General features: G+C 48.5%; 1 protein-coding gene across 1 annotated transcript in view; it reads left to right on the forward strand.

Annotated features, from left to right (window-relative positions):
• The first annotated feature begins 3,864 nt into the window (after positions 1–3,864).
• The window catches only part of RORC (RAR related orphan receptor C), a 90,017-nt gene continuing 71,151 nt past the window's right edge, over positions 3,865–22,730 (forward strand). The window contains exon 1 of the mRNA XM_082202250.1: positions 3,865–4,056. Within this exon, the coding sequence (XP_082058376.1) occupies positions 3,981–4,056 (76 nt within the window). The 5' untranslated portion in view covers positions 3,865–3,980. The remainder of the gene's footprint in view (positions 4,057–22,730) is intronic.

Consider the following 22,730-nt stretch of genomic DNA (forward strand, 5'->3'; position numbering starts at 1 on the left):
GGGATTCTTTAAATGCAAAGCAACAATATGAACTTGAGGGTTTTTTAAAAGATGGAACGAGTGGGGTTTTTTCAATTGCATATGAAATGCAAAACGTTCCAGGAACTAAGAGCCTTATAAGAGAGAGAGAGGAGGAGGAGGAGGAGTTTTAAAAGAAAAATAAAATAAAATAAAATAAAATAAAATAAAATAAAATAAAAAAGGAAGCAAGTCTCCGGACGCCCATGCCCGGCTCCACGTGACGGGTGGGGAAGGGGTGGGCGGGGCGGCGGGGGTGATGGACAGGGCGAGTCACGCGGCCTCGGCGTGGCTGCCTGCGCGGCTGTGTTTACCGCCCGGAGTTTGGCGAGGCGCTGCTGCCCCCGATCCAGCGCCCGGGCTGGAATGACACGGAGCAAGAGCTCGTTGTGTAATGTGGCAGAGCGAAGCCCAGCCCCGGCTAATCGAGTGCTGCTGGTCGGAGCCGCTGGGTACCAGCCGGGCTCGCTCTCTGGGTCTCTTTTTTAATGGAAAAGGGCCGAAAGCCGTGGGTTTGGGCGTGCTGCCCCGGTTGGATTTCGGCCTGTCAAGGCAGATGTTAAAGAGGGGGAGGCAGTGCGGCCGCGAAGGGGGATTGCAAGTGGCATCCCCTGGGAAATGATTGGCCAGTGGGGGTTGCGCGCTCTTGGGGAGCTGCACCGGTGGTGTTTCTGCCTGTCAAGGAATGAGATGTGCCGAGAAAAGGGAACACAATGCAAAAAAAGAGAGGGTGGGGTTATTTCGTAGGGTTAGGGTCCCCGTGCCTCACAGGGGAGCTGTACCGGTTGTGCTTCTGCCTGTCAAGGAATGAGATGTGCCGAGAAACACAAATGCAAAAAAAAGAGGGGGGTTATTTCATAGGGTTATGGTTCCCGTGCCTCACAGGGGAGCTCTACCGGTTGTATCGCTGCCTGTTGAGGCAGCTGTCAGAGGAAGAAGAGCGGGCGGCCAGAACGGGACGTTGGTCGGATAACAGAATGGGAACGGGGTACCCCAAAGGTCATCTACTCCAACCCACCGGAATGCAGGCATCACAACTGGAAGAATCCCTGACAGATTCAACCTCTGCCCCCCCCCCCGCCTGTTAATGCAGCAATTATAGGAAGATGCCGCAAGGAAACGTGGCGCCCCCTGCAAACGATTTGGTATGGAGGGTGGGGTGGTGGAGCTATACCGGTTGGATTCCTGCCTGCCCCTGTTAAAGTACCGAGTGGTTTGAGGAGAAGAGGGGATAACCCAAGTACTGTTGGGAGGAGAGGCGCTCCGGTTGCATTTCTGCCTGAGAGAAAGAGATGGGGAATTGGGGGTGGGAGAGGCAGCCAAAGACCAGATGGGGAGAAATAGTGGGGCTGGGGGACAGGAGCGGGAACTGCGTGCGCAGGACGCTTTACCAGTTGCATTTCTGCCAGCTTTGCAACTTTTACGCATAAACAAGAGGAGGAGAATGGCAACCGCTGGGCAATTCTTTGTGAGGATGTGAGATCTGTATGCCTAGAAAACTGCTTTTGTTGTACTTCTGCCTGTCAAAGAAGGCGTTTAAGGAAGCGGACATCTTCAGGACACATCAGAAAATACTGCAAGGGCAGGCGGCGTTTCATACCCAGACAACCGCCCAGTTGTATTTCTGCCTGTCCGGCAGTAGCTAAAACCACCACAGCCTCACCAGGAAAAAAAGAAATAAAAGGTTGCAGGTTTCTAGTGGAAAGTACGTTTTCAGGGTAGGGATGTCGAAGAACAGCACCAGTTGGATTTCTGCCTGCCGTGGGACCTTTCAGTGAGCAAGAGACGAGAGTGTGGTCACTTTGGGGAAAATACGGGCTGGGGCTATGTGGCTTTCCTTCATTTTTTTTTCGGAAAATGATTCCTATCCGAAACTTTGCCCCAAAAATGTAATACGCTGCAATTCCTAAAAGAGATTGTTTTAACAAATGCCTATGAAAATACAGCCGCTCTGTTTATAAACGAGATATAATAGCAACCTGCACAATCCAATAGAGGGGGAGATTGTATATACCGGACTTAATGTCAGTATAAAAACTTTTACGAATAGGAAATCATTTTATTTATTTGTTTTGCAGACCTCATCCCAGTTAATTTGCAGCGTGTAGTTTGGCAAATGCACGTTAAAAACACTGATTCCGTTTTTTTAGGGGGACACACCACCTGTTGAGTTTCTGTCTGTTGTGCAAGCTATTACGCGGGTGTTAAACGCCAAAGAGCAGGCCTCGCTGGGACAGCTGGCAGGCCTACTATTTAATGTTTGCATGCGGAGCGGGGCGAGCAGATAAAGCTCTTTGCCGTCCAACAGGTGGGGTAGCGCCGCCCGAGAGGCAGAAATACAGCTGGTAACGTCTTTTCTTCCAAGTAGGAGTGATGCTAGTTGCAGGGAAAGCTTCACCTGTTTAATTATGGCCTTGCTGCGCTGTTGGTAGGGATAGAGGCCTCATCGGGGCGGGGTGGCTGTGTTATATAAGAGGCAGGGAGGGGCCGAGGGTGGGGCGAGCTGGTTGCGTGGCCAGCAGAAACGCAACTGGTGATGTTGTTTAGGGAAAAGCTTCGCTGGTTTAATGGCAAAGGGTCAGAATAGGGAATGTGGCAGACAGAAATCCAACAGGTAATGCCCCCCTTAGATTTTTTTTTTGGTGTTGGATTACTGTTCAGTGCTTAAAGGCACAGACGTCTTATGAGAGAGGGAGTGGGGGGGGAACCTTCCTTGCCAAGATAAAGGCGGTAGAGCAACAGGTGATGTTTCTTCAAGTTTGGGAGAAGGATAGGAAGAAGCTTCACCTGTTTAATGACAGCCCATAATTGTGCAGTTCTTCAGCATCTAAGCTTAAGAGCTGAGGCAGAGCAAGCGTTTGCAGGACAGACAAAAATCCAACTGGTGAGGTCTGCTTTCCAGCTAGGGTGACACCTTCTGATTCACCTGTTTAATTAAAACCTGTTGCCGCAGTTATTAAAAGCTTCAGACGCCTTGTAAGAGAGGGGCCGCTAACGTAACCCTCTCCCTAAGAATAACAACAATAACTATGGAACACCTGGCACAAAACAAGCGCCACGAAGCAGACAGGAATGCAACCGGTGCTGTGCGTGCGTTTCCCCGACCCAAGGTGGTTAGGAAAGCTTCACCAGTTTAACGACAGCCAGTTTTCCAGTTGTTAAATATTAAAAAAAAACAACTTCAAGCGGCGGTTTGAGTGACGCAAGCAGAAAATTAATAGATTTTTTTTTCCCAAGGGGGGAGCATTAATCAGAGAGGGAACGCTCGACCGGTTTAATTGCTGCCTGTTGCACGAGGTGAAGGGAGCGAGTGTCTGGTTAAGCATAGGCGAAAAGTCTACGGGTGACAAATCTTTTCCAACGAGGAGGGAGGAGCATTAATCAGAGAGGGCGGACGCTTGACCAGTCTAATTGCTGCCTGTTGCACGGGGGACGAGAGTTTAGTTAAGCACAGGCAGGGGAGAAGAAAAAAATATATACGGGTGACGAATCTTTTCCAACGCGGCGCTGGCGAGTGGGGGAGGGGGAGCATTAATCAGGGCGGGTAAGCTTGACCAGACGAACTTCTGCCTGCTGCCCAGGCGGGAGGTGTTTGTTGGCGAGAGTTTGGTTAGGCAGAGAGGCAGAAAGCGCAGGGCCCGACGCGTGATTTTCCAGCCGGGAGAGTGCCGCGGTCCGCGCGGGGAAGCTGAACCGGTTTAATTGCCGCCTGTTGCGCAGGCAGGCCGCGCGGGGAGGAGCCGGGCCGCGTCGGTGCGCCCCTGGCGGCCGCGCGCGGCCGGTGCAAGCGCGCCGCCGCCGGTTCGGAGCGCCACTGCTCTCCCCTGCTCGGCCGGAGCCGCGTCTGCCTCTAGCCAAGTCAGCCCAGCAGGGTCCTCCCGGAGCGCCGGCGGCTGCGCGCTCTTTCCGCGGCCGGAGCCAGCTGGAGAGGCGCAGGGCGGCGCAAACTCCGCGCCGGCTCCATGGACTTCAACGCCAGCCTCGGCAGCCCCGCGGGAGCCAAGCGGGGTAGAGAAGCCGCCGCCGCCGTCGCCAGAGGTAAGCGCGCAACGCTGCCCGCGAGTGCGCCCCTGTGCGCCCTGGTGCGTCCTGGAGACGCGCTCTGCCCCGCTGGGATCCAGGCGGTGGGGAGCAGAAGACCCCCAAAGGGAGGGGGCGCGGGGCTTTTCCCGGTGTTGGGATGGAGAGAAGGAAAGCTGTTTCCTTCCCCGATGGGAGGGACAAAAAGTGAAAAGGGGGTCGTCAAAGACGGAGAGGGGGGAGGCGGGGTGAACGCGAGGTGGATTCCGAGAAGAGGTAAGTTTGTCAAGTGGGTATCCAGTTCGGAAAAGTGGGTGGCTCAGGGAGGGGGGGGGTTGGCGTTGGACACACCCACCCTCCGCGATCCAGAGGCAGGAGGGTTATTTGGGGAAAGGCATAGTTATTCCAGGGAGGGGGGTATCAAAAGAGAATTAAGTTGGGAGGGGGCTATTTGGGTGGGTGGAGAAAGGGGTGGTTGCGTCTCAGCGAGGGGCTTCCGTGACTCCGGTGAGGACGGCAATATCTGGCAGAAATGAGGGGGGGTCCGCAAAGTAGGGCTCTTTTCCCACCCTCTTTTAAGCAACCCTATTTAGAGAGTATCACTGTGGGGACTCAGCTTTCCCAAAAATTTGGGGGGGGGGGCTAGCCAGAGGGGTTTCTAACCCTTTTGCAATCACTTCGAGATCGTGGAGCACCAGTGCATGTCCTCTTCTGCTGCTGTTCCCCCCCTAAAAAAAACCACTCCCCTTAAAATTTCCATGGTTTTCCACTATGCTTTGCAAAAATCAGATTTGTTCTGTTGCTTTTTCAGTGAGAGTGATTTGCAGTTATATTCCCCCCCAACCAAACCGGCGGTGGTTATTCTTTGCCTTCACCTCCTAGAGAATCTCAGAAGTGCCACGGATTATTTTCTCAATCTGTTGGGATCAGGCTGTGTCCAATGTGTGGGGGTGTTTTTTTGGGTGGGAGGGAATGTTATATTCTCTCTTCCAGCGCTTTTTGTTTCCCGGGGGAACTCACTGGAACTCAGTTCCAGCCCCTCTCAGGTGTGTGGCATTGCCACTCCAAAAGAAGGAGGGAATTGTTTGTGGTGAATTCCGGCACCTCTACTTTTAAAGAAAATAGCACTGCCCTTTTCCCTCTGTATCAGGCAATAAAGACATTGGATAGGGCTGTGTGATCTGGCATCCTGTTACGAACAGTGGGCAAAAATGCCCCTCAGGACCCAGGAGTGTGGATAGACTGCCGCTGGACCTGGAGGTTCCATCCGAGCCTCAGAGGACAACCACCAGATTCCCCGCTTGGGCTTCCTCAAAACTGGGATTGAGAGTCAAATGTGGCTCCAATAGGGGAGGCTGATCATAGGTGTCATGGCCAGTAGCCCCTGATAGCCCCCGCCCCGTGAGACGCGAGTGATTGCATTGTTTACAAAAAAATAATATTCTGTCCCACATCTTCCCTTGCAAAATGACCTATTGGCCATTGGAACCACCTCTCCAAAATAAGGAGAAGCCACGTTTATGCCTCAATGTCTTTTATTGCTTCCTCCCTTCTCCTCCTCCTCTATTTTTGTGGGATTTCAGTTTTGGCATGCTCAGTTTACTGCACAGAAAAGTCTCTTGGGAGTGGGGCCCATTTCGCAGAGAGGAAAATTGAGGCAGCTCTGTGGGGCAGGTGCAAGCTCCTCTTTACCAGTGTGCGGGAACAGAACTGGGGTTAAAGCAGGTTAAGTGTGTTGGGGAATTGCTGTTCTTGGGGTTGGGGAAGGGGCTTCCCAGTTGTTTCAAAGTTGGGTGGCATGTGCAGAATGAAATTCCTGGTCCCCAGAACGTCAGCTCGCTCTGCTACCTTTGACAGCCACCCAGTTCTTCCTCTGTCCTGGCTGCCATAGAACCAGCTCTGCAGCGACCCTTAGCTGTGATTATGCTCCCCCCTCCCCCAAAAAATAAAACTTTGTTGATATCCATGAAAAGGATGCATTGACTGTATGAAGGCATCTCGTTTATTCTCATTTAAACCAGGCCTTTGTGCATAACTTAGGTGGACTAGAAGCTTAGTCCTGGACCTTGAGTACTGGCTCTGGACAGTCGGGGTTGACAGTCCTGAATTTGAGGGACCGATTCCACATTCCTTCGTTCTTTTGACACCATCTCCTGTTTCTTTCTCAAGAGAGAGAATCTTCACAAAGGCACATTCTCCCCATATAAGCCCCCAAAGGAAAATTATCCGAAATGTGCTTGCAAACACCCTTTGCTATTAAGAAGGATAAAGGCATATAGTTCATTCTCCAGACGTTTGCTTTTTCAGGTGGAAGGTTGCAGGTTCAAATCCTGGCATCTCCAGCTGAGGTCAGGAATGTGCCCTGCCTGAAAACCAGGAAAACTGTCAGTGTAGACAAGGCTGAGCTGGGCGGACTAACAGTTTCACACGGTACACAGCATTCTGGGGTCAAAGGTGAGGCTGTGACATTTCCCCTGCGCATTTTGACACCAACCCCCAAACCTTTTGGGATTATGTCTCTCTAGCCTGATCACCTGTTGAGGCACCTTCCTGGGGGCATGCCATACATTTGAAGCACATTTTCCTTCACCCCAAGAATCCTGGGAACTGTAGTTTTTGGGGGTGCTGGGAACTGAAGCTCTGTGAGGAGTAAGCTATAGTTCCCAGGTGCCTTTTATTGGGGGGGGGTTTATAATCTATGGTGCGTACACAGGCAAAGGGAGGCCTAGGCTGATATCCTGGTAGGATTAATTATTCTAAGGCCCAGATTGTCCACCGCCACCCCTTCACTGCGATTTTTTTCTACCCTCTCTTTTTATTTTTATTTTTTTGTCCCCTTTGGGGTTGTTGACAAAACCCTCCTCCCATCTGAGAGAGAGAGAGCGAGCGCCCCAATTAAGTCATTTGCATGGTGGTTACGGCACAGCGGCAATCTCGAGTCCTTTGCTCTCTCCGGCAGAGAGAGGAAAAGAGATCGTATCTCTCTCTCTCTCTCTCCGAGGCAGAGAGAGAGAGATGAGTTGTGAACGCGGCTTGGCCAGTTTCAGAGCGAAGCTGGGTTTCGTTCCGCAGCGTCTTTTGCCTCCCTAATGAACACCTTCACTCTCCTGTTAAAGCCATCTCCTGCCACCCCAAAGGAGACTCCCTTTCTCCATCTCTCTTGGGACTGAGGTGGCCCAGAACCCTTTGGATTCCCTGGTACAGAGGGTGCACCCGGCCGCCTCCTCCTCCTCCTCTTCTTCTTCTTCTTCTTCTTCCTCTTCCTCTCCCCCCCCCCAACTGCTCCTCAGCCGTGACCTCCAAGAACCGGTGCTGCTCTCATCTCACCGAAATCTTTTTCAACCTCTCCCCGCAAGAATACTTTCAAAGTTTTCAGCTCAACATCTGGCTTCCGTTTTCACTCTGCAAATTTGACATGTTTTGTCTCCGGGAGTTTGGGGGGGGGGGCGTTGTTAGAGGAGAGGGGCTTTTTCTGCTTTTAAAAAAAATTATTTAAATATATATTACTTTGCTTTTCAATGTTCCCGGGCACTCCACGAACAACCCTCTCCGCTTAGGGCAGAGGCTGAAATTTGCATCTCCCTGTGTGTGAATCAGCATATGCAAATTGGGGTGCAGGTTTGTTACTTCATTTATTTAATGAAAACACTTGTGTGCCGTAAAAAAAAAAATTGAGGCAGTTCGTGGGAATAAAAACATATTCAGGCAACCAAACGGCGGGTTGGACTACATGGCCTCCTGGAGTCCCTTCCAGCCCTACAATTCTTTGATTCTATTTTTCTATTTAAAAATGTTTAAACATTTGTTTCACAGAGTGAAGCCCTTGAGACTTAAAAAAGCCACAAGTATGTAGTCCGTCCCTGCAAGCCTCCTTATTCTAGCTCCTTTATTTATTTGGTTTTTCTTCCAGAGGTTGTGTTCCTCATATCAGAGTTTCCTGAATAGCAGGCTGTTTACTATCCCGTGCATTTAAAGCCTGCAACCTTCCCCCCCCAACACAAGAATCCTGGGAACTATAGTTTTACCGGCTCGCCAAACTACAATTCCCAGCACCCTCTGCAAACTACACTTCTTCCAGAGATTGTGTTCCTCATATCAGAGCTTCCTGAATAGCAGGCTGTTTTCTACCCTGTCCATTTAAAGCCTGCAACCTTCTCCCCCAACACAAGAATCCAGGGAACTATAGTTTTACTGGCTCGTCAAACTACAATTCCCAGCACCCTCTGCAAACTACGCTTCCCATAAATTCTGGGGAGCTGTGCACTTTGAAGATGCGGTGGGCAGCCAGCACAGAGTAGACCCATTTCAAATGAATGACCCGTGTTAATCAGTTATTTCCCCTTTCCACTGATTTCTAATAGATCCGCAACTTTGACTCCATACTATGGTAGCCTGTTAGCCCAAATATTTTCCACAAAGTAGCCGGGTTGTTACTCAATTGTAGCCCTGCACCTCTGTAGTCTGATTTCTTCTCCCAGCTGACGGCTGCCAAATATTTACATCTGGATCTTGCGTCTTCCCCAATTTTTTATTTCCTTGCAGAACTAGCAGGTGAGCATCGTCTTGAGTTGTTTGCCTGGGTGGTCAGTTTGGGGTTTGAAAGCAGAATCCTACCATATTTTCCATCCTGGCTCCACAACCATGATGATTAGGAACATTGGGGGAGAGTGCTTGCATGTCATGTTGCTGGGATTTTTATTCCTAGCTAGGCTAGTGATGCCTAACAGTTAGAGCAGAGGTTTTTGGGCCAATTCTGGAAAGGACACGTGTAGTCTGCAAATCTCAAAAGCTGAGGACTAGATTCCTTGGAAGTGTGTGCACTGTGGGACAGTGGAAGAGGCACCCCATGGCTTCAAGTAGCTGGCATGGCAGAGCTTCATGCGGCTGCAATGCTGTTCATTTAACTACAGTGCATCTGTTTCTCTCGTTGACTTGTTCAGGATTGTGAACATGTGTTTGCGTGTAGAGAGTGTTATCACAATGTCCCTTGAGCTCATCTTCTAACCCAGGCACCCCCAAACCCAGCCCTCCAGATGTTTTGGGACTACAACTCCCATCATCCCTGACCACTGGTCCTGTTAGCTAGGGATGATGGGAGTTGTAGTCCCAAAACATCTGGAGGGCCGAGTTTGGGGATGCCTGCTCTAACCCTAATACTCCCCTCTTTGCCAAAATCCTGAATTTGGTCCAGGGGCCAGCAAACTTTTTCAGCAGGGGGCCGGTCCACTGTCCCCCAGACCTTGTGGGGGGCCAGACTATATTTTGAAAAGAAAAGAAAAATGAATGAATTCCTATGCCCCACAAATAACCCAGAGATGCATTTTAAATAAAACCACACATTCTACTCATGTAAAAACACGCTGATTCCCGGACTGTCCACAGGCCGGATTTAGAAGGAGATTGGGCCGGATCCGGCCCCTGGGCGTTAATTTGCCTACCCATGATTTGGTCTGCTTGGAAGAAAAGCCAGGTGAACTCTGCATCTGCTCAGAGGCACTCTTTCCATCCTTATTAGATGCTCCCCGTGGGCTTCAAGACAAATTCTTTGGGCTCTGGTCCTGAGCTGGGTTGGAGCCGCCATCGAAAGCCCATTCCCCTCCCACCCGAAACAGAACGCTGGGAACTGTAGTATATTCCCCCACCCATAGCTACAGTTCCCAGCACCGAGTATTCTTCCTTTGGATGTATGTATGGGAAACCATGCTTTTGATGTGCTTTGAATGTGCAGCGCGTACTTCGTCTGTGGTCACAGTGCCTCTGAGCATGTACAGAGCAGGGGACCTTTTCAACCACGAGGGCTCCATCAGTCTAGCCGCTGGGCCATATAATGTTTAGGGAAGCTTTTAATGTCTGATGCATTACTGTATTTTAATATTTTGTTGGAAGCCGCCCAGAGTGCCTGGGGAAGCCCAGCCAGATGGGCAGGGTATAAATTATTATTATTATTATTATTATTATTATTATTATTAGGCTCTCCTCGTTTAATCCCCACAAGAGCCCTGTGAGGTACGACAACCTGAGAGCCAACCACTGTCGCCCAAGCCAGCTTCATCTGTCAGAGTGTGGATCCGAACCCTGGTCTCTCCCAGGTCCTAATCCGCCACTCTAACCACTACACCACCGCTGCCTCTCCCCTAGTGCTATTCCCAGGAGACTCACTGAATTGGTCAACATACCTAACATTTCAGTGAATTTATTCTAAGTGGAATGTAGTTGGAAAGGAAATGACTAAAGGTATCTAAGGACCCTCCGGAGACCTCGCAATTTTCCCGGCTGATTGGCGTCCCGGGAGTTGGACCCGGGTAAACTCTGTTCCCGCTCCCTTCTTGCAAGCAATTGCTTTTATTTTTAACCGCTTAGGATTTCAGCTAATATGTTAATGCGCCGGGCAAGGGCTCTTTGCTGGGGGAGCAGCTGATCTCCCTCAGACGTGATTCCTAAGCTGCTGGTAATCTCTGCCCCACCTCCCAGCTCCAAAATCACCCCCCCCAAACGGGCTGGCATGGCCCCCTTCGGTCAAGCCGGCGTCAGGTGGGTTTGCTGCATCCTTCAGGGCGGGGAGGGCGCTTTCAAGAAACCGGCTGCCTTTCCCTCGCGAGAAACTTACATTTTCTCCCCTGGGTAGGTGGAGAGACTTTTGCTGCATAAAGCAAAACAGAAAAACCCTCTTCGTTTGAGCTTTGGGGCCTCGGCTCTAGGGAGATGAGGAATTTCAGTAGCTTCCCTGTACCCAGTTAGACCATTGGCTTATGTTGCTTAGCACTGCTTGCACTGACTGGCAGCAGTGACGCTCCTGGGTTTCAGAAAGGGGAAATCTTTCACAGCCTGGCGACAGGGGTGCTTGAGTTCCTTCCGAAGAACCTGCGGTGGACATGAAGGGATGGATTTGACCCACCAGCCCCACCCAGAAGGGCCACTGGTCAGGGGTGCCCCACCCCTGATCTCTCCCCCCCCCAATAGTGAGGCGGCACATCTCCTCCGGAACTCCCTGCCACTTGACATTAAGTCGGCGTCATCACTGTTCCCTTTTAGACCCCTCATGGAAAACATCACTGCTGTAACAGGCTTATATCCAGACATCTGATTTGGTTTACATTTGCGGGTTTTCGTTTTGCTTACTTTTTAAATGATTTGTCATGCTTAATTGTTTTCTCCGCGTTTCTAACAGTGGTTTAAATGTTATTTTTAATTTAAAAATCAATAAGCAGGTGCATTTGCCACCCAGGGCTCCTCTGGGAGCTGCGTTTGAATTCCACTCAAGGTAGACCTGTGGTACTAAATTAGTCGCGCCCGCAAACTGCCCTGAGCAGGGCTTACGTTGAATAAGGACGCTGAATACAGTGGTACCTTAGCTCTCAAACGCCTGGTACTCAACCAACTTGGAACCCAAACACTGCAAACCCGGAAGTAAGGGTTCCGGTTTGTGAACCTTTTTTCAGAAGCAGAACGTGCTCGGTTTTGAGTGTTCAGCTTCTGATTTGAGTGCCGCACTCGTGTTTGGAATGTTACGCTGAGGTCTGCCTGTTTTTGCTATTTATTTTGTGTTTTTGTTTTTGCGACTCTTTTTGTTTTGCTTTTGCGACTGTGTGGAACCCAGTTTAGCTGCTGATTGATTGATAGATTGTGTGCCTGCAGTACATTGTTTATTGATTTCATTTTATGGATCAATGGTCTTGTTAGATAGTGAAATCCATGTTAAACTGCTATTTTAGGCGTTGTTTTTAAAAGTCTGGAATGGATTAATCCATTTTGCATTCCTTTCTTTGGGAAAGCGCACCTTGGTTTTGGAACGCTTTGGTTTTGGAACGGACCTCCGGAACGGATTAAGTTTGAGAACCAAGGTACCGCTGCAAAAGCATTTTAAAAAACTGACCGACAGAGGGTGGAAAATCTCAGGATTGGGGCCCCAAATGCACCCATCTGGTGCACTAGGTAGGGGGACGTAGCGAGCTGCATTTTACTGCTGTCGCACCTCGCTCAGCGTTACCAAGACAGGGTTGCCGGAGCTGTGGGAGCCTTTCCCAACCCTGCTGGCGGATCCCAGGGATTAAACCCGGGATCTGGTGCAGGTGAAGCCAGCACTCTCCCCCCTGAGCTGTATCCTTTCCCCATGGGAGGTGGGGAGCCCAGCAACTTCCTGGAGGGGCCACAGATTCTCCGGAGAACGCACCTTCGTGGTGGAAAAGGAACACAAGGAGAGTTGGGGGAGAGAAGCTCCAGGCCAATCCAAGAGCCGGAGTTAGCAGAGAGGGAGATACTCAGCAGTACACCCAGGATCCTGGCTCGGGACTAGCTGAAAGTTTCACAGCAATTAAGGAGGTTGTGAAGACTTGGAGAGGTGATGGGAGCAGAAGAGCAGAGCGAAGTCCAGGGAGATGGCTAGGCCCTCCCCACACACAAGCATCCAGCGGTTCATTCTCACCTGCCCAAGAGTGATGCTGGTTTTGGAGGTGCGGAATTTAGCAGAGAGAGAACGCCAGGGCAGGATTTTGGTTCAGTAGCTGGACAGCCCTGCCTTTCCCGCCTCAGTTTCCCCATCTGTGAAATGGGAGGGATGTTCGGCGGCGCTTTAAGCCGCGAGCCTCTCTGCTCGGAAAGTGGCTATTGAACGTAAAGGCTTTGGAACCCCTCTCTCAATCTGCTTGTTTTATAAAGTACAGGGGTACCTTGCTTCTCAAACTTAATCCGGTCCAGAAGTCCATTCCGAAACCAAAGCATTCCAAAACCAAGGTGCGCTTTCCCATAGAAGGGAATGCAAAACGGATTAATCCGTTCCAGACTTTTAAAAACAACCCCTAAAATAGCAATTTAACATGGATTTTATCTTACGAGACCATTGATCCTTGACAGGCCTCTTCTTATGGAGCCTCCAGCTCCAGACACAGTCTATCTAGAATTTCTGGGTCCCCGGGGGCGTTTGGCCACTGTACGAACAGGACGCTGGGCTGAGACAGACCATTGGACTGACCTTTCAGGGGTTTTTTCCTCGTGTGCTTGTTGTAAACAGTAAAAGCCACACGGAAAAAGAATTCAGAACACCAGCTAGCGCTTTGTGTAGGGGTGTCAACCTTGAACCAATAGAGACCCCCTTGTTCACCTGTCTTGTGAGCTCGCCACACATTTCCAAGCACTTGCAGTTCCTTAATCCATTCACCCAGCTAACATTTGTCCTGGGTTGATTTGTCAGGAAAGAGGATGTTGTTTTTTTCCTTGTTGGTTAAAGGTATTCCACAGAGAAAACCATAGGTAAAGGTAAAGGACCCCTGACCGTTAAGTCAAGTCGTGGCCGACTCTGGGGTTGCGGCGCTCATCTCGCTTTACTGGCCGAGGGAGCCGGCGTACAGCTTCCGGGTCATGTGGCCAGCAGGACTAAGCCGCTTCTGGCGAACCAGAGCAGCGCACGGAAATGCCGTTTACCTTCCCGCCAGAGTGGTACCTATTTATCTACTTGCACTTTGACGTGCTTTCGAACTGCTAGGTGGGCAGGAGCAGGGACCGAGCAACGGGAGCTCACCCCATCGCGGGGATTCGAACTGCCAACCTTCCGATTGGCAAGCCCTAGGCTCTGTGGTTTAACCCACAGCGCCACCGGCGTCCCTAGACCCTTACAATCCCTTTTCCATCTTCCTGGATGAACTCTTCCAGCTCCAGGCAGTAAAATGAGAAGAGGTCAAAGATTTGATGCGTTCAACTAAGTCCGTTTCGGACTTAGGGATGGGCAGATACGTCCAGTTTCAGTTTTTCCAGTATCAAACTCAGTTCTCCATATTTCCACATCAGCTTGTCTTTTTAAGTCCTTCAGCGCTCAAGTGCAAATCCCTCCCAATATACCTGTGTCTGTATGCATTTTTGCCTAAGGCACCCATTTTTAACAATGCAGTTCCCGCTGTTTTCACTCAGATATTTACCTTTTGCACTAAACGTGAGAACGCTTTGCACTCTTGTTTTTAAATGTTTCGTGTCTGTTCTGTCCTGGGCTCCTTTTGGGGAGGAAGAGGCGGGTCCGAATATAACAAATAAATACCCTGGTACAGTGGTGCCCCGCAAGACGAATGCCTCGCAAGACGGAAAACTCGCTAGACGAAAGAGTTTTCCGTTTTGGAGGTGCTTCGCAAAACGAATTTCCTATGGGCTTGCTTCGCAAGACGACAATGTCTTGAGAGTTCCTGCTGTTTTTTCCCCTTCCCCCCTTTTTCTAAGCCGCTAAGCCGCTTATCAGCTGATCTGATAAGCAGATAAGCCGCTAAAAGCCGGCTAATAGCGCTAATCCGCTAATCCGTCAATGGGGTTGCTTTGCAAGACGAAAAAACCGCTAGACGAAGACAATCACAGAACGGATTCTTTTCGTCTTGCGAGGCACCACTGTATGTGCATTTTTTGGCAACACGTTACTGAACTGGGGAAATTTGCATTGCAACGTCTGGAGAAGTGCGTATTTCAAATGAAACGACTTTGTTTTTGATTGTCTACTCCTCCTCCATCCCTACTCAGACCCAGCAAAATCAATGGGCTCAGAGAATGAGTGGGATTCGGTAGCTGCGATTCCTCTATTCCATTAATTTCCGTGGTTCTGTTCTGCATTGGACTTGGTTGGGTTCTGCTGGCGCTTTCGGCCGTTCCAGAGGGCATGGCTTGAAGCGACAAAAGAAAGGCACATTTCCTTTTATATATATATAAATTTTTATTAGTTTTTCAACATATCATTTTCAACAATAATTAAACGTACTTTTACATCATATACAATTTTTTTACTTCCACCAATCACATCTGAAAATTTTTCAATCTATTCACTTAATTTACGTTTCTTATTTTAATAACAACAACAACAACAACAACAACAACAACAACAACAACAACAATATTTTTTTATATCCCGCCTTCCCCAGTCGAAGCCGGGCTCAGGGCGGCTAACAACAATAAAATAATACAACATTCTAAAATCATTTAATTATAAAATTAATTCAAATCAAATTGATGGCTACCATTGGGCTAGAGTTCTGTGAAGATTGCCAAAGGAGGGGGTCAGGCTGTGTCCTGGCCAAAGGCTTGGCAGAACAGCTCTGTCTTGCAGGCCCTGCGGAAAGATGCCAAGTCCCGCAGGGCCCTAGTCTCTTGGGACAGAGCGTTCCACCAGATCAGAGCTTTCACTTTTAAATCTCATAGCTAATATCTCTTTTCTTTCTCTTCTTTGCAATATTTCATATATTTCGCCTTACAAAACTTATTGTAGTCCTGCTAGCATAATTTGTTGATTACAGTTGCTCTTCAAATAGTTCGTATATTTCTTCCAATCTTCTGTAAATCTCTGGTCCAGCAGGTTTTGAATCCTTCCTGTCACTTTATCCAATTCTGCGTAGTCCATTAATTTTGTCTGTCATTTTTCTTTCGTTGGTATTTCTTCTTGCTTCCATTTCTGAGCTAACAATACACTTGCCGCTGTTGTTGCATATAAAAACAATTTTGCATCCTGTCTATTAATATCCTCACCTATAACGCCCAGTAAAAATGCTTCTGGTTTTTTTTAGAAATGTATATTTCAACATCTTTTTCATCTCATTATATATCATTTCTCAGAAGTTTTTTACTGTCTTACATTCCCACCACATATGATAAAATGTTAAGAAAGGCACATTTCCGTTCAATATTAGGAGAAAAATATGGGTGGTGGGAACAGTTTGCCAGTGAAACTAACACCCTCGTCTAGCGCAGGCAGGCTGAACTAGAAGGCCTTACGAGGTCTCATTCGGTTCCATAATTCTGTAAACGGGCCAATGCAGGGGTACCTTAGAAGCGTATCGTTTGTGGGTGTTCATTTCCTGCCCCTGCTGACTCTGTTGACCAACACACCATCCCTTTATTTATTGATTATTCGTTTCATTAAATTATCATAACACTTGTTTCTTTGCTTAAAAAACCCTCAAAGCGGTTTGCAAAAAGGCGAAAGCGTTGAAATCCAGGGGAAACGTTTACGTTAGAACAAGCACAGGAAGTTAAAGTGCTAAAACGAGATTAAACTTCCCCCATCGCATTTCTGAGCATTTGGGTAGACTGGTCTGATTGCTCCTAGTGGCAGGGACTGAAAAGGAAAGGCCCCCTGCCTGCCTTGGTCTCAATAGGTGGGGAGTTCCAAAGGTGCTGCCACAGTAAACGCCGGCGTTCTTACGAATGCGGGGGTCACGTGGCAGCTGTGTGTAGCGCCAGTCCTGCCAATCAAAGCAGAGTTTGCTACCACCCCTTCCCGTACACGGGACGGCTCTGGCGATGCTTAGCAGACGGCGTTCGTGCCTCAGAAAGGGATTTACCCAAGCAAATCTGTGGCGGTTGCCCACCTGCCTTTAAGCGCTGCATCCTTGCCTTCCTGCTCTTCCCTTGTCAGGCTGCAGTTATAATAATAATATTTTTTTTTTATTTATACCCCACCCTTCCCGGTTCAAAAACTGGGCTCAGGGCAGCTAACAACAAATTTAAAACACTTAAGTGTAAAGGCAGCATAAAATACAGTATAAAATCATGAATAACATTAAAATTCAAAGTTCAGAAATCAATTTAGGGGAATCATAGAATCATAGAGTTGGAAGAGACCACAAGGGCCATCGAGTCCAACCCCCTGCCAAGCAGGAAACACCATCAGAGCACTCCTGACATATGGTTGTCAAGCCTCTGCTTAAAGACCTCCAAAGTAGGAGACTCCACCACACTCCTTGGCAGCAAATTCCACTGTCAAACAGCTCTTACTGTCAGGAAGTTCTTCCTAATGTTTAGGTGGAATCTTCTTTCTTGTCGTTTGGATCCATTGCTCCGTGTCCGCTTCTCTGGAGCAGCAGAAAACAACCTTTCTCCCTCCTCTATGTGACATCCTTTTATATATTTGAGCATGGCTATCATATCACCCCTTAACCTCCTCTTCTCCAGGCTAAACATGCCCAGCTCCCTTAGCCGTTCCTCATAAGGCATCTAATATTAGATGGAAATCCATCTAATAAGCATTAGATAGTCATGAGGGCTAGCTGGCTGAATTGGTCCTACTTGGGCCAGCGAGGAGGCCAGGGGAGAATTAGCTGTGGGGTCTCAGAGCGGGTGATCTTCATAAAAGGGGAGGGGGAGAGAAGAGAAGGGAAATAAAAGATCAGGCTGAATTCAAATTAAAGGCCAGGCGGAATAGCTCTGTCTTACAGGCACGACGGAAGGAAGTTAAATCCTGAAGGGCCCTGGTCTCATGGGACAGAGCATTCCTCCAGTTTGGAGCCATCACTAAAAAGGCCCTGGTGGAGGATAGTCTGACTTCCTTAGGACCTGGGACCTCTAAACTATGGTTATTCATGGACCTTAAGGTCCTCTGCGGGGCAGACCAGGAGAGGCATTCCCATAAATACGAGGGCCCTAAGCCACAAAGTTAGCCTGGCCCCCTGTTGGCGGCCATGCAAACTACAACGTGACGCTTGCAAAAATATAACGTAGGAGAGACGTTCCCGGTCTGAAATGTGGTGTTTGAGAGAGGGTGGCCCAGGCTGCAGTTTGAGCCTGAAATACGGAGGGCATCTTTCAGACTGGTTTTCTATATAATATACTCAGGAGGCACATGCCCGCTAGGGGCATCCTCTGGTCTCCGGTGAAAGAGCAGGAGTGCTACAGCTCCCGGCACCTTTAACTCTACAGTCCCCAAGATTCTTTGGGGGGGGGAGCCATGTCCATTGAAATGGCAGGAGTCTTGCCGACGGTCCCACCCACATGCCCATTTAATGCCCACGTAGAATCACGAGAACCATCGTTTACCCCCTTGCCGTGCTACGCTTCCCAGCACCTCCAACAATCTACAATTCAGGTGCTTTAAGTGAGTGTTCTGGGAATGAGGCCAATTTCCCAGAAAGCTATTTCTGCTTTCCTTCCTCCCCCACAAACCCCCAGTTTCTAAAGGTGTGTATGGGGGCACATCCCATCAATTAAAGCTTCATCAACGAGAAACTGAGTCACAGGTGAAACTGATACGGCTTTCTCTTGACCTGACTAACAGCTGACACAACAGAAGTTTATAAATCTATATTCCAAGTGTGGCTGCACCATAGATTTTTATAACGCCATTAGGATCTTGGCACTTTTGCTTCCAAGTCCTTTCCTAATGATTGCTGGGATCTTTTTTTTTTTTTACAGCTGCTATACACTGGTTCAGCATTCTGTTGTTTTTGTTTTATATATATATAGCTTTTTAAATTGATTTTCCATTTAAACGTATATAGTAACATCGTTATTATTCACTTTCCTTCCTTGGCTCTTTAGAGCCTGTCAACTTCCTTCCCTCCCAACCCCTTGGCTTTCAAAAGTAATCACAGCATTTTATATATTTTCCAATTCTAATATAACTCGTTACAAAATACCTCATAATATAAATAAATATAGAAAAGGGGGGGGGAATTCTCATTACTAGTCTTCGGATAACCCTACTAGTGTTGTTAGTTGCTTACAACGATCTTTTAAATATTGTGTAAATTTACTCCAGTCTTTTTGGAATACTTGGTTGTGCTGGTTTCGGATTTTTCCCATCAGCTTCGCCAGTTCTGCAAAGTCCACTATCTTCATCTGCCACTCTTCTTTCGTTGTGGTTCAGCATTTTGTTTTATGTGCCACGACCCCAAGGCCTTCTGTTCAGATGCCATTAGTGTAAAATACGGGTAGGCAAACTAAGGCTGATTGCCTTCTAAATTCCTCCCACGTACGGTCCGGGAATTGCCATGTTTTTACATGAGTAGAATGTGTCCTTTTATTTAAAATGCATCTCTGGGTTATTTGTGGGGCATAGGAATTCGTTCATATTTTTTCTTCAAAATATAGTCCGGCCCCCCACAAGGTCTGAGGGACAGTGGACTGACCCACAGCTGAAAAAGTTTGATGACCCCTGGTGCAAAACAAGGGCAGCCAAAATGATGAACGGGGTGAAGCAACTCTGTGAGGAAAGGTGGCGGCGTTTGGGACTTCTTAGTTTAGAGAAACGTCAAATAGGGAGTGACCTACTAGAAGTTTATGAAATGATAAAGAAAGTGGATAGAGGGGGAAGTGGTTTTTCTTTCTGTCTCATAACACAGGGACTTGTGGACTTCCAAGGGAGTATGAGGTTTGGGAGATTTGGGACAGATGGAAGAAAGTCCTTTGTGCAGTGCAGTTAAACTGTGAAACTCCTTGCCACAAGAGAGCGGGGTGGCCCCCAGCTTAAAGGTAAAGGTAAAGCGACCCCTGACCATTAGGTCCAGTTGTGGCCGACTCTGGGGTTGCGGTGCTCATCTCGCTTTATTGGCCGAGGGAGCCGGCGTACAGCTTCCGGGTCATGTGGCCAGAATGACTAAGCCACTTCTGGCGAACCAGAGCAGCGCACGGAAACGCCGTTTACCTTCCCGCTGGAGCGGGACCTATTTATCTACTTGCACTTTGACATGCTTTCAAACTGTTTGGTTGGCAGGAGCAGGGACCGAGCAACGGGAGCTCACCCCGTCGCGGGGATTCGAACCGCCGACCTTCTGATCGGCAAGTCCTAGGCTCTGTGGTTTAACCCACAGCGCCACCTGTGTCCCTTAATTAAATCCATAGGTAAAGGTAAAGGGACCCCAGACCATTAGGTCCAGTTGTGGTCAACTCTGGGGTTGTGGCACTCATCTCGCTTTACTGGCCGAGGGAGCCGGTGTACAGCTTCCAGGTCATGTGGCCAGAATGACTAAGCCACTTCTGGCGAACCAGAGCAGCGCACGGAAACGCCGTTTACCTTCCCACTGGAGCGGTACCTATTTATCTACTTGCACTTTGACGTGCTTTTGAACTGCTAGGTTGGCAGGAGCAGGGACCGAGCAACGGGAGCTCACCCCGTTGCGGGGATTCGAGCCGCCGACCTTCCGATCGGCAAGCAATTCTTCTGAATATATATAAGTTGCTAGAAACCGCAGATGGGGGGACAATTGCTCTTGCGTTTGGGTCTCGTTTTGGGGTTTCCAATAGGGGCACCTGGTTCGCCACTGTAAGGACTAGATGAGCCACTGGTCTGATCCTGCCGGTCATCAGAGGAGCCCAAAATTTTTAATTTTTTTAAAAAAATAGGTAGTTGTAATAAGATGATCAAAATATAAAGCCCAGCAACTAAGAATCACAAATCTACGTAATAAAATTACGTTGCCATTTAGGGTTTCTTTCTTGAAAGCGTCTTCGCCTCTCTTCTCTTTATTGAAACAACGACAACCACTCGAGGTGCGGCTTATCAAAATAGCCGAGTACGAAAAGACTGAAATTGAAGTTTCGAAAGGAAACGTGGCAACCACAGCAGAAATTCAGCAGATTGAAAGTTAAGGCCGTTGAGAGCGGCAGCTTTCGGTGGGGCAGAGCTTCGGTGGGGCAGAGCTTCGAAACTTCAATTTCAGTCTTTTCGTACTCGGCTATTTTGATAAGCCGCACCTCGAGTGGTTGGCGGATCGAGACATTTGGGGAGGGTTGTAGCATGCAGTGGCGTAGCGTGGGGGGTGTAGGGGGGGCCGGCCGCACCGGGCACAACATCTGGGGGTTAGGGTTAGGGGGCGCAAATCCACGGGTAAGGGGGCGCAAATTACTTGCCTTGCCCCGGGTGCTGACAGCCCACGCTACGCCACTGGTAGCATGTGCCTTGCATGCAGAAGGTCCCCGGTTCTGTCTCCTGTCTGAATCCCCGGAGGTCCACTGCTGCTGCCAGTCAGTGCTGGCGATCCCAAACTACTGGCTCTGCAGAAGGCATCTTTCTTTCAACCTTTCTGCTCCCAGACCCTCGAACTCGCTCCCTGGAGAAGCCAGCCGGGCTCCAGCCTTGCTGGTGGGAATGTTCTTGTTCCAACAGAACATCTGGGACCTGACTGCTTTTAATGAAAGGGCTGTTGCCGTGATGTTTTTATTATAATTATTGGTATGGTTTTAATAGATTTGTGTGTGTGTGTGTGTGCACGTGTGCGTGTAGTTTTAATTCTCTTAATGCTTTGTTGTTGTTTTAATTATTGCTTTCCCCCGTCCGTGTTTTTAGCTGGACTCATTTCATCTGTAACCTGCCCTGAGTCTCCGTCAGGAAAGAAGGCAGGTTAATACTATCATTATCGTTATCATTATTATTTCCTAGAATGCAACGGGTGCCTTCCTCAGGAGGGTGTCCTGGGGTTCAGCCATTGTCATGGAGAAGGCTGCATCTCTGGGCGTACTGAAGAGCCACTTCAGACTGGGGTTTTTTTGGGGGGTGGGGGGTTGTGATTTGCACAATGATAATGCACCAGTGAGAGCTGGACCATCAAGAAGGCTGATCGCCGAAGAATGGATGCTTTTGAATTCTGGTGCTGGAGGAGACTCTTGAGAGTCCCATGGACTGCAAGAAGATCCAACCTCTCCATTCTGAAGGAAATCAGCCCTGAGTGCTCACTGGAAGCACAGATCCTGAAGCTGAGGCTCCAAGACTTTGGCCACCTCATGAGAAGAGAAGACTCCCTGGAAAAGACCCTGATGTTGGGAAAGATGGAGGGCGCAAGGAGAAGGGGGCGACAGAGGACGAGATGGTGGGACAGTGTTCTTGAAGCTACCAGCATGAGTCTGACCAAACTGCGGGAGGCAGTGGAAGACAGGAGTGCCTGGCGTGCCCTGGTCCATGGGGTCACGAAGAGTCGGACACAACTAAATGATTAAACAGCAACAAATGCACCAGTGATTGGTTGATACCAGACTGTCCGCACTTTATCCTGCTTTTGTAGCTGCCTGGGAAGAGGGATTGATTGCTAAACCACTCTGGAGAATATAGCTCTGGGAAGGGAATCTCCCAGTGACTCTCATAACAAACTGCAACTCCCATGATTCTTTGGGGGAAGCCAGGAGTGTTTAAAGTGTTTTCATGGTGCTTTAAAATAATAATAATAATAATAATAATAATAATAATAATAATAATAATAATAATAATAATAATAATATTTATACATCCGGCTGGGTTTCCCCAGCCACTCTGGGCAGCTCCCAATAGAATATTAAAAACAGAATCAAACATTTAAAAATCCCCTGAACAGGGCTGCCTTCAGATGTCTTCTAAAAGTCAGAGAGTTGTTTATTTCCTTGACGTCTGATGCTTTCAACCTGTGCTGTGATCTTGGTATAAATCTGGACCTAAATCCTAAAGCTGTATTGTTTTTAACACTCAACTGGGAGCTGCCCAGAGTGGCTGGGAAAATTCAGCCAGATGGGCAGGGTATAAATAATAAATTATTATTATTATTTATTATAAAGCCCCCATTGTCCTTTGGGGGGGGGGCTGATTCAATTCAGTTTGAGTGGAAAAGCTAGCTTAACCCCATTCGTCTGTGTTCTGTAAGACGTTCAGGCAGAGTTATATCCCAGACGGTTGTCCTTTTTTATTTTTGATGGTGAAGATATATTTTTATATTTCATTTTGTGCTGCATTCTGTATGTATAAGGTGGAGGGGACAGTTGGATAGCAACTGATGGAAATAAAACAGCTTTAAGCAGGGTCCAGTATGGTTTCAAATTGGATGGGGAGCCCCAAGTTATTACTGGGATGTGAGTTCCAGCCTTGCCAGGTGTGCAGACGGTTATAGCTGTCAACATTTTCCTTTTTTTAAGGGAAATCCCCTTATTCCGAATAGGATTCCTTGCAAGAAAAGGGAAAAGTTGGCAACGATGCTGACGGTTGATCCCGGACTTTA

Source organism: Podarcis vaucheri, assembly GCF_965113315.1.
Source record: "Podarcis vaucheri genome assembly, chromosome: 16".
NCBI classification, from domain to species: domain Eukaryota; kingdom Metazoa; phylum Chordata; class Lepidosauria; order Squamata; family Lacertidae; genus Podarcis; species Podarcis vaucheri.